This window comes from Nicotiana tomentosiformis, chromosome 3 (genome assembly GCF_000390325.3).
Source record: "Nicotiana tomentosiformis chromosome 3, ASM39032v3, whole genome shotgun sequence".
NCBI lineage: Eukaryota > Viridiplantae > Streptophyta > Magnoliopsida > Solanales > Solanaceae > Nicotiana > Nicotiana tomentosiformis.
The window spans coordinates 132,588,807-132,600,562 of NC_090814.1; the positions used below are offsets into that span (position 1 = coordinate 132,588,807).

Genomic DNA, 11,756 nt, shown 5'->3' on the forward strand with positions numbered 1-11,756 from the left:
TTGGTCGGTCTCTGCCTCATAAGCTCGATAACTTCACTTTGCATCATAGTTCTATTTGGATTCGAGCTCGATAATGATATCGAGCTCGACATTGATCGGTCCCTAGGGCTCGAAGCTTGGTGACCTGACTTCGGACCTCAACCTGATATTATGAAGACGTTTCTCCGATCCAATGCATTACCATTTCGACCAGTTCGTACGAAAGACTAACCGATTTTTACCGTATACAGATAGTCCCCTCGTTTCTGGGGAAGAATGTAGCGAGAAACGACATGATTTCCCAACGGCTCGATCAGATAAAAGCTAACGTTTACATTGGGCTCGATCATGACGGACGTGATAGTTGTCCCCGTCGGTTTAGTTTTTCAAGGCATTTAATGCGTGTCAGACGGTGGTCGGCCATTATCGAAACTGAACCGCCATTGCTATACCTATAAATGACCGCTTTTTTCGCTTTTAATTACTTTTACATCTTCAAACTCTAAATTTTCTAACTTCTTCTCACACTTTCTGAATTTACTCGCAAATCTGTGTTTCTTCTCTACAAAATCTTTCATCAAAAACACCAAATCTTTATTACCTCCTTCTATTCTCGATCTTTTAATCCAAAAATGGCGAAAGCATCAAAAACCATTCCTCAGAAAGAAAAAGCTTCTTCTTCACAGCCTGCCGCTGACAAAACACCGGTGGAGCCACGGACTGAGGAATGCGTTCCTGGAGTGTGTGTTCTTACGTCTGATTTTAAGGTCGACAAAGGCTCGTCGGTTCCCGGCCCATGTGAGCCAGTATCGAGGTATATGTGTTCGATAACCGAGAGGCACCTCGAACAACTAAAGAAAGATTGCAATCGGGAGAACAAAAAAATAGTAATCCCGTCTTCTGAAGAAGATATCACCACTTATGTGAAAGGGTTTTTAAGTGTGTATACTTACCCTTTCACGTTAGCTCCCCTCGACCCTGTTATTATTGATTTCGGCCGCCAATACCAAATAACCCTAGGCCAGATCCATCCTTTTTTTTGGCGAATCGTTATTTTGATCTGTTACTTCGTGAACAAAATCGAGGGGATGCCTTTCACCCTCGATCATCTCATCTGATTGTACTGCCCTCGTCTCTTTCGAGGGGATTAATAAAACTTCAGCGTCGGGCTACCAAGGTCCTGTTCTCGAGTATAGATGAGGACAGGGATCGAGGCTGGATGGGCAGGTTCGTTCGAGTAAAGACTTCGGACCTGATTCTGACTGAAAAGATGCCTTTTCCCGAGAAGTGGAACATGAAGTGTAAGTGTAATTCTGTTGTTATCTTCTACTATTTTGCCCCTTCATTCTTTTTCTCACTGATATCCCCCTTTTTGTGATGCAGTCGTTCCTTGGATGCCCGGTGCAGTCCCCGATCTCAAGAATTGGGTACGGGATCTAGCTTCGACCTCCACATACGCCGAGCGCTTGTGGCGTGATTTGTCAAAGGGCCGATGGGAGGCCAAAAATCATGGTAAGCCTCTTTCTCGTATCTTTGGTAGTTCGAACGAGATGCTTTCCATATATTTAAATCAATTTTCATGTATGTAGGTGTGGGCAAAGATGCGGTTTTGAGGCCCTCATCCGTCGAAGAAGAGGCTTCGGCCTCTGATCCAAAGCCAGTGAAGGATAATAAGAGAAAAAGGGCCTACGACTCCGAAGATCCAAAATCAAAGACGAGGATGGCTCGAAAGCCGAGGAAGAATACCATTCCTTTGACCGTAGAATTAGTTCTGCGTCTAAGGGAAGAAGAAGAAGAAGAAAATGACGGGTCCGTGCTGGTGGCCCGAATGAAGAAATCCATCGATGCCCTAAAGGCAGCTGAATCGATGGTGATTTATAAAGCTCCTCCTCAGACTGAGGAGATATCGGAGGAAGGTTCGGGCACAGTCCCCAAATCATTAGAGATCGAGGATGCTTCCCACCGAAGTCAACAAACGGTGGGTATATCAAAAGGGGCCGGTCCTGAAGCTCTCCGAACTGAGGAGAACGCCCCAAGCGAGTCGCTTGGGGCAATAGTAATCGGAGACTTGCACACTCTCCCTGCCTTTTCCGAAGGGGCGATTCAGGAAGCCCAAGATTTGGGGGCCCTCGAGATGAGCCGGTCTCATGAAGGGGAGGACCCCTTCAGTGATTTGTTTACTGGGGTTGAGGACGCTGCTGGCCCTAGTGATGTGTCGGGCCTTTTCTGCGAAGTGCAGCAAGCTCTGAATCAGGTAAGCTTTAACTCTCTTCGTTGATATTACTTTTATGTTTGCTATTCTTTTCTAACTTATTTTCTTCTTTTTTCGTAGGCCGTGGCCGTTCATCGAGAAGCATGTTCTCGGTCTCGAGCTGAGCTGCATCGATTCGAGGCCGACCTCCGACGAGTTACGAAGGAGAGGAACGCCCTCAGACTCCTTTCCGGTCAAAGAGAAGAAGAAATCAAAGGCCTTCGAGCTGAGTTGGCCAGGGCTCATCAAGACCAGATTGACTTGACCAAGCAGGTAATGATAATATTAAGAACTCATGGGCTTGATTTAGGATTGGAGGCTAATATTTCGATCTCACAGCTGCAGCAGAAACTCGAGACGATCGGGCAACTTCGTGAGGAAGATAATATAATAAGGGCGGAGACCATGGGATGGAAAGATGGCATGGACCGTCTTGCTGCAGAAAAAGAAACTGTTCGGGCCCAATTGTCATCGACTGCAAGCCAACTTCAAGGCATGAAGGAGAAGAGCTCGATTCAAGCGAGAAGAATAGAGGAACTCGAGGCTCGGTTGGCCTCCAAACTTGCCAAGGCCAAATCTGATGCCGAAAAAGCAAAGTCCTATGCGAATGCATTAGTGGCCGTTTATCGGGCGGATGCTGAAGCTGCTCAGGTACAAGCAAGAGAGGCAGCCGAGATCGCCAACACTCGAGCACATTGGGTTGCTGAACTTGCTAAATGCCAATCTCGGAGGGAGACCCTCGAAGAGATCCATGCTCGAGATTTCGATCTCACCGAAGAGATAAAAAGAGCTAAAGAGCTTGAAGCCGATGCTGAAGCCTTGGCTATCGATGATGATGATGATGATGGCGATGATGGGAGAAAAAGTGGGTCCGAGAGCGGGGAGGAGCCCGATGGAGAAGAGACTGCCCCCGTAGATAACCAAGAAACTTAGCCCTTAGTTTACATTTTGGTTTTTTGTGCAGCGTCCTGTTCGGACATTGTAAATATTCTTGTATATATAAAGATCTTTTCTTTTCCTGACTCGCCTCCGTTTTATTCTCTGCCTTGAGAAGATTTTGTTTCATTCATGCCTTATGAAGGTTTTCATAAGGCTTTAGGCAATTTGATCGAATTTGGCTCTTGTAGCCTTTATGACCGAGTGAGTGCTTGCTCAAACTCGAAATAAGGTAGCCCATAGGCTTAGTAGTTGAGTTGAGTGATTGCTTGAACCTGAAGTAATGTAGCTCGTAGGCTTGATGGTCGAGTGAGTGATTCGAACTCGAAGTAATGTAGCTTGTAGGCTTAATGGTCGAGTGAATGTTTGCTCAAACTCGAGATGATATAGCCTGTAGGCTTATTAGTCGAGTGAGCAATTCGAACTCGAAGTATTGTAGCCTGTAGGCTTGAGTGTTTGCTCAAACTCGAGATGATGTAGCCCGTAGGCTTATTAGTCGAGTGAGTGATTCGAACTCGAAGTAATGTAGCTCGTAGGCTTAATGGTCGAGTGAGTGTTTGCTCAAACTCGAGATGATGTAGCCCGTAGGCTTATTAGTCGAGTGAGTGATTCGAACTCGAAGTAATGTAGCCCGTAGGCTTAATGGTCGAATGAGTGATTCGAACTCGAAGTAATGTAGCCCGTAGGCTTAATGGTCGAGTGAGTGATTCGAACTCAAAGTACTGTAGCCCGTAGGCTTAATGGTCGAGTGAGTGTTTGCTCAAAATTGAGATGATGTAGCCCGTAGGCTTATTAGTCGTCGACCCTTGAGCCTGTTTGCGTAATAGATCATAAAATAGAGGACAGCACGAGATATGGGCAAAGAAGTTTCTTTTCATGTTGTTATACATGTGTTTATATTTTATACCATGGATCGAGCAATCTACATGAGCATGGTTCGTTTTGACCATTTGGCTCTTACAATTTTTCCTATCGGAACCCTGTTGTTATGAAGTAACTTTCTTGCATCGAACTTGATATATTTGAGGGTAATGCCCCACCAGTATTTGAGGTTGATTGTAAAGAGGCCTCGGATACTGTTAAATCGTTCTAAGTTAGCACGATCAATGGTTGCTTCATTAAAAACCTTGCCGAAAACCCCATTTGGGATAAAACCGGTCCAAGGGAAAAAGAGTGCAATGCGTGCTTTCAGACCTAAGGCTTCGTGTTGAATGAACCATCCTTGTTTCTTTGATTGAACTCCTGCAAGGGTTAGTTTCGAAATATAAACGAATATGGGAGGGTCGTACCTTAGCAGTAGTATCGTTTTAGGTGTGACACGTTCTAATTGCTTGGTAGTTGTTCGCCGTTTATAATACCGAGTTTGTAGGATCCTTTACCGACATTTTCGAGTACTTGATACGGTCCTTCCCAGTTCGGACCCAGTTTTCCTTCGTTTGGATTTCGGGTGCTGAGGGTGACTTTCCTTATCACTAAGTCCCCAATTTTAAAATGGCGAAGATTGATTCTTCGATTATAGTATCTTTCGATCCGATGCTTTTGGGCGGCCAATTAGACGAGAGCAACTTCTCGTTTTTCGTCCAATAATTCGAGGCTAGTATTCATAGCCTCGTGATTTGATTCTTCTGTTGTATATCGATACCTGGCACTGGGTTTCCCGACTTCGACTGGAATCAAGGCTTCGGAGCCATATACTAAGGAGAACGGGGTTGCCCCCGTACTGGATTTTGATGTTGTTCGATATGCCCAAAGAACTTCGGGCAGGATCTCTCTCTATTTTCCCTTAGCGTCGTTCAACCTTTTCTTTAGGTTTTGAATGATAGTCTTGTTCGTCGATTCGGCCTGTCCGTTCCCACTAGGGTGATACGGTGTTGATAATATCCTTTTTATTTTGTGATCTTCGAGGAATTTTGTCACTTTGCTGCCAATAAATTGTTTCCCATTGTCACACACTATTTCGGCGGGTATCCCAAATCGACATACGATATGATCCCAGATGAAGTCTATAACCTCTTTCTCTCTCACTTTCTCGAACGCCTGTGCTTCAACCCATTTAGAGAAATAGTCGGTCATAAATAAAATGAACTTAGCTTTACCTGGGGCCGATGGCAGAGGGCCGACGGTGTCCATTCCCCATTTCATGAATTGCCATAGAGATAGAATTGAGTGAAGTTGTTCTCCGGGCTAATGGATCATCGGTGCAAACTTTTGACATTTGTCACATTTTCGAACAAACTCCTTTGCATCTTTGTCCATATCGATCCAATAATATCCTGCTCTGATTATTTTTCGAACTAATGAATAGACACCGGAATGATTTTCACAAGTACCCTCGTGAATCTCACGTAGGATGTAGTCGGTGTCTCCTGGACCTAAACATACTGCCAATGGTCCATCGAATATCCTTCGGTACAATGTTCCATCTGCATTCAATGTGAATCGAGAAGCTTTGGTTCGCAGGGCCCTCGAATATTTAGGGTCCGATGGGAGTTTTCCGTTCTCCAAGTATTCAATATACTTATTACTCCAATCCCGGGTTAAGCTTGTAGAATTTATCTCGGCATGACCTTCTTCAATCACGGACCTCGAGAGTTGAACAACGGTCCCCGAGCTAATCTCATCTTCCTCAACCGATGATCCCAAATTTGCAAGTGCATCGGTTTCACTGTTTTGTTCTAGAGGTATATGCTGTAAAGTACATTCTTTGAAACGGTGCAAAGTTACCTATAGTTTGTCCAAATACCTTTGCATTCTATCCTCTCGAACTTCAAAGGTTTTGTTTACTTGATTTACCACCAGTAAAGAGTCACACTTGGCTTCAACGACCACTGCTCCCAAGCTTTTAGCTAATTCGAGACCTGCAATCATGGCCTCATACTCGGCCTTGTTGTTAGTCAACCTAGTAGTTTTGATAGATTACCTAATAGTACTACCCGTAGGCGACTTTAAAACGATGCCTAGCCCGGACCCTTTCAGGTTTGAAGCCTCGTCTGTGAAAAGGGTCCATACCCCCGATGACGTACCCAATTTCAACAAGAGTTCTTTTTCGACTTCGGGTACGAGGGTTGGCGTGAAATCGGTCACGAAGTCCGCTAAAATTTGAGACTTGATGGCCATCCGGGGTAGATATTCTATATCGTACCCACTGAGTTCGACGGCCCATTTGGCCAATCGATCTGATAGTTCGGGCTTGTGTAAAATATTACGAAGTGGGTAAGTGGTTAATACGCATATGGGGTGACATTGAAAGTATGGTTTTAACTTTCTAGAGGCGCTTATCAGTGCCAGTGCTAACTTCTCTAAATGTGGATATCAAGTTTCTGCTTCCCCCAAGGTTCGACTTACATAATAAACGGGAAATTGCGTACATTGCTCTTCTCGAACTAGGACGCCGCTTACCGCGATTTTCGATACTGCCAAGTACAAGCAAAGTTTCTCGTCTGCCTTTGGAGTGTGCAGTAGTGGTGGGCTCGATAGGTATCGTTTTAATTCCTCTAATGCATGTTGGCATTCCGGGGTCCAGGTAAAATCGTTCTTCTTTCTGAGCAGAGAGAAAAATATATGACTTCGATCCGACGACCTTGAAATGAATCGGCCTAAGGAAGCAATCTGTCCCGTTAGCCTCTGCACGGCTTTTACACTATCCACGACGGTGATGTCTTCGATGGCCTTGATTTTATCGGGGTTGATCTCGATCCCTCGATTCGATACCATGAAGCCAAGAAACTTGCCCGATCCGACCCCGAAAGCACATTTCTCGAGGTTGAGTTTCATATTGTATTTCTTTAAAATCTCGAATGTTTCCTGCAAATGAGCCAAATGGTCCTCTGCGCGCAGGGACTTAACTAGCATGTCATCAACATAAACTTCCATTGATTTACCTATTTGTTCCTCGAACATTTTATTTACTAGGCGTTGGTAAGTAGCTCCTGCATTTTTTAGCCCGAAGGGCATTACATTATAACAATAGGTTCCATACTTGGTGATAAACGAAGTCTTTTCTCGTTCCTCCGAGTTCATTTGGATTTGATTGTACCCGGAATAGGCATCGAGAAAAGTAAGGATCTCATGGCCGGCCGTGGCATCGATCATGCGATCGATGTTAGGCAGTGGAAAAGAATCTTTGGGGCATGCCTTGTTTAAATCCTTGTAATCTACACACATTCTAAGTTTGTTCCCTTTTTTAGGGACTACAACCACATTGGCTAACCATTCAGGATATTTTACTTCCCGAATGGACCCTATTTTGAGAAGTTTAGTTACCTCGTTCTTTATGAATGCGTGTCTTACCTCGGACTGGGGTCTTCTCTTTTGCTTCATCGGTTTGAACCAAGGGTCCAGGCTTAGCCGATGCGTTGTTATATCCGATGGGATCCCTGTTATGTCTAAATGGGACCAAGCAAAATAATTTATATTATCAATAAGAAATCGAATAAGCTTTTTCCTGAGTTCGGGGGTTAATCCCGTTCCCAGGTATACCTTTCGTTCGGGCAGATATTCGATTAGTACGACTTGCTCCAGTTCTTCGACCGTTAATTGGGTAGCGTCGGAATCATCGGGAACCACAAAGGATCTTGGGATCCCTTGCTCATCATCTTCGTCAATCTTCTGATCTTCTAGTTGGTTCGAAGCCGACGTTTGTGATTGCTATTTGGCACAACGTTCCCCCTTCGATCCCGAACCTTTTGTCGATGAAGGCGAGGATATCAGAATTGCTTCTTCGATGGCAAACATTTCCCTTGCGGCCGGTTGTTCCCCGTACACTATTTTGATTCCCTCCGATGTTGAGAATTTAAGAACCTAGTGGAAGGTCGAAGGTACAGCTCTCATATTGTGGATCCACGGCCTCCCAAAAAGGGCGTTGTATCTCATATCGCCTTCTATTACGTGGAACTTCGTCTCCTGGATAGTTCCGGCCATGTTTATCGGCAGAATTATCTTGCCTTTGGTAGTTTCACATGCCATATTGAATCCGTTTAGAACCAGGGTTGCGGGCACGACCCGGTCCTGTAGACCGAGCTGTTCTACGACCTTCAATCTAATAATGTTGACCGAGCTACCTGGATCAATTAGCACACGCTTAACTTTAGTTTTATTCATAAGTACGGATATTACCAGTGCATCGTTGTGAGGTTGCATGACTCCTTCTGCATCTTCATCATTAAAGGACAAGGTTTCTATGGGTGTGTAATCCTAAGTTCGAGATCGCTTTTCTCTCATAACCGATGTCTTAGTGAGTTTAAGTACCGGCCCCTGAGGGGTATCGACGTCACTGATGATCATGTGGATGACGTGCTGTGGTTCTTCCTGTTTGTTTTGTTTACTAAAATCCCTGTTTTTGAAATGGTTTTTGGCTCTGTCGCTTAAAAATTCTCGAAGGTGCCCTTTATTGAATAACCGGGCTACTTCCTCTCTTAGTTGCCTGCAATCTTCCATTATGTGCCCATGGGTGCCATGATATTCAGACATTTGATTGGGGTTCCTCTGGGCATGATCGGTCTGCATGGGTCGAGGCCATTTAGTGTCCTTGATGCGTCCGATAGCCGACACGATGGCGGATGCATCGATACTGAAGTTATACTCCGATAGCAGTGGTACTTCCTTAGGTCCGGTATGCCTATCGAACCCATTTCTGTTCATCAGTCCCCGAGACCCTTGGCTCTTTTTGCCTCGTATGGGGTTACGTGAAAGTTCGCTACTCCGACGATCTCCGTTGTACGGCCGGTATCGATCCTTACTTGACCTTGGTTCTCGATCGGTATCCCTTTTAAAACCGGACCCGGAACCCAACTGATCATCTTCGACCCTTATTTTAGATTGATACCAACTGTGCACATCGGCCCAAGTAATAGCTGGGTATTCGATTAGGTTATGTTTCAGCCGCCGTGAAGCCATCAAGCTTCGTTCGTTCAGACCTTGAGTGAAAGCTTGAACAGCCCAATCGTCTGTGACTAGTGGTAGATCCATTCGTTCCATTTGGAAACGAGATACAAATTCTCTTAGCATCTCGTTATCCTTTTGTCTTACCTTGAATAGGTCTGACTTCCTAGGCGTAGTTGGTACCGCCCCTCTTCACTTCGGCATGCAAGAGAAGAAGAGAAATCATTTGGAATCGAGGCGAAACCCCTCTCCGCCGTTACGGAGTTCTTCTGCTCTAATGTCCGAAATCCCTCCTGCTTTCCCACCCACCGTAAACTCTTACTACCTTCAACATTATCAAGAATATTTAGACCTTATAGCGGAGCCAATTTCTCGTACTTGCTCAGTGTGCCCCCTTTCTTCGAGTGCCCCGCCCGGTTCACTGGGCTGTTGGCTTACCAAGCACTTGCCCGCACTGCTAAGCTATAAGTAGAAGTTGTTGAAGTAGAAAATGCTTGTTGCTCGCTTAGCGCACGGATCATGGCTTAGCCTTGCCTTTAGAAAGAAGAAATAGAAAAAAATCGTTTGAAGGGACATCCATCTGCGGAGGGTTTCTGTATCCGCCTCCACGGAGATCGTAAGATCGTAAGACATTATCGCCTTCGCGGCACTGGACTATATTTCCGTCATTTCCGAAAAGTGCACAGACAACCTCCATTTCCCCCTTTCACAATGTTCTCGTGGACTCTTTATTTCATCTTCGGTGCCATTGCTGTAGTGATGGGCACATGCATCTCAGTACTGATTCGTATGGAATTAGCACGACCCGGCGATCAAATTCTTGGTGGGAATCATCAACTTTATAATGGGAAGGGGCGTTGGTACTTATGCAGGGTCGGGTTAAATGAGTTCCGCGGGTAAGCAATTCGGTGCAAGCTCCAGCTGGCGCTCTTGATTTCTCTCCTCTAAGAGAACCAGAACCGCGCCTTCCCGAGCCCGAGGTTGCGCCCATTCCACGCGAGGTCCTCGTTCCGGAATTGGCCCACATCGTTGAGTGATCTTTAAAAAGGAAGTCGACCTTCACTATCTTCCAATCTTCAAAGGACAATGGAATTAGGCTTTATCCGATGTAAGAGCTTCTTCTTTCGTCCTCTAGTCTTCTTTTAAAAGAAGGAGGAATGCCCCAACCACTTACCTAAACCGATGTTAGCATATTAGCACGGGAGTGGATCGGCGAATCGAAAATACTTCTTTGATTGTTGAGTAAGGAAGCGTAGCAGGGGAAGGGGACTCTGGTGTTGGATGTAGATTTTGAACTTTAGGATGGACTTCACCGGTTTTATTTTAAAGGGAAAGAGGAAGTCCCGGACGTCAACTTCTTTGATGACGACCAAGAGGAGGAAGATATTTCCTCCGATCTTGCCCTGCCTTGAACTAGAACTCGGAAACCATGACACATAACTATAAGAGAGTAGCTGCCAAAACAAGCTCCCTAAGGTCGCACCTAAGATCCGAAGGAATCGCTTGAGAACTAAGGGTCTCGACTTTTATGGCCCTGGCATGTGCTTTTACGAAAAAATCTGCAAGCATAGCAAAAGAATCAATAGAGTTAGATGGTAAATTATGATACCATATCATTGCCCCCTTCGACAGGGTTTCACCGAATTTTTTCAATAATACAAATTCGATCTCATCATCTTCTAGATCGTTTCCTTTAATGGCACATGTGTAAGAGGTAACATGTTCATTGGGGTCGGTCGTCCCATTATACTTGGGAATTTTGGGCATGTGAAACTTCTTTGGGATTGGTTTAGGGTCCGCGCTCGGGGGGAAAGGCTTCTGTACGAATTTTTTGGAATCTAAGCCTTTCAATATCGGGGGTGCCCCCGAGATATGATCAACCCTGGAGTTGTACGTTTCCACCTTTTTGTTGTTTTCTTCGATCCTCTTTTTTCCTAATTCTATTCGTTTTGTCAATTCTTCGAACATCTTAACAATTTCGGGATTGGTCCCCGATTCTTGCTCATTTGACCTTACTACAGCTGGCTCCGTTCTGTGGGTGATTTCTCGGGGTGGACTGGGCTCCGGTCTGCTCGGTATTTGTGTTTGACTCTGCAACTGAGCTATCGCTACCTATTGAGCTTACAACATTTCGGAAATCATACGCAAGCTGATTCTATTTTCCTCAACGTTATGGGTGTCTCGAGGTGCAGATCGAGTACCACCATGAATACTATTTTCAGGCTCAGAACATTAGTTTTCCTTAATAGCCACATGCAAATTAACGTTTAATGGTACTTCGACTCGGGCCCCAACGGCATCGACAAGCGGCCTTTCGACCCTGGTTGTCAAGTTATTGTTTTCTCCTTGAAGGCCAGCTTCGTTGTCGATAGGTAAGGCCATTGAGAGTTCGTTGTTGCTAATTCGAAATCAAAGATACTTTCAGCAACAAGTGTAAGAGCGCGCGTTTAGCAGATTCGTACCAAATAACCACTGTTATCCTAAGCCCCACAGTAGGCGCCAAACTGTTTACCCGAAAAAACGGATTAAGTTAAATTTGTACGTAGTTCTAAGGGTATGTGGTATAACTTAACACAAATCGTAAGAATGAATAGAAATATCAAGTGTTGACTGTAGAGAATGAAAAATAAGCAAAGTTGAGAAGAAGATGGTTTATAGATTAAGCAAGATGAATCTATTTATGAAGCTAAAAAAGGATAACTCTTCAATA

General features: G+C 44.8%; 1 protein-coding gene across 1 annotated transcript; it reads left to right on the forward strand.

Annotated features, from left to right (window-relative positions):
• The first annotated feature begins 611 nt into the window (after positions 1-611).
• On the forward strand, positions 612-3,215 carry LOC138908525 (uncharacterized). The gene is made up of 5 exons (XM_070199197.1): positions 612-777; positions 1,569-1,957; positions 2,087-2,233; positions 2,312-2,881; positions 3,195-3,215. Exons 1-5 carry the CDS (start codon positions 612-614, stop codon positions 3,213-3,215), a joined length of 1,293 nt encoding a protein of 430 aa, XP_070055298.1.
• The last annotated feature ends 8,541 nt before the right edge of the window (positions 3,216-11,756 follow it).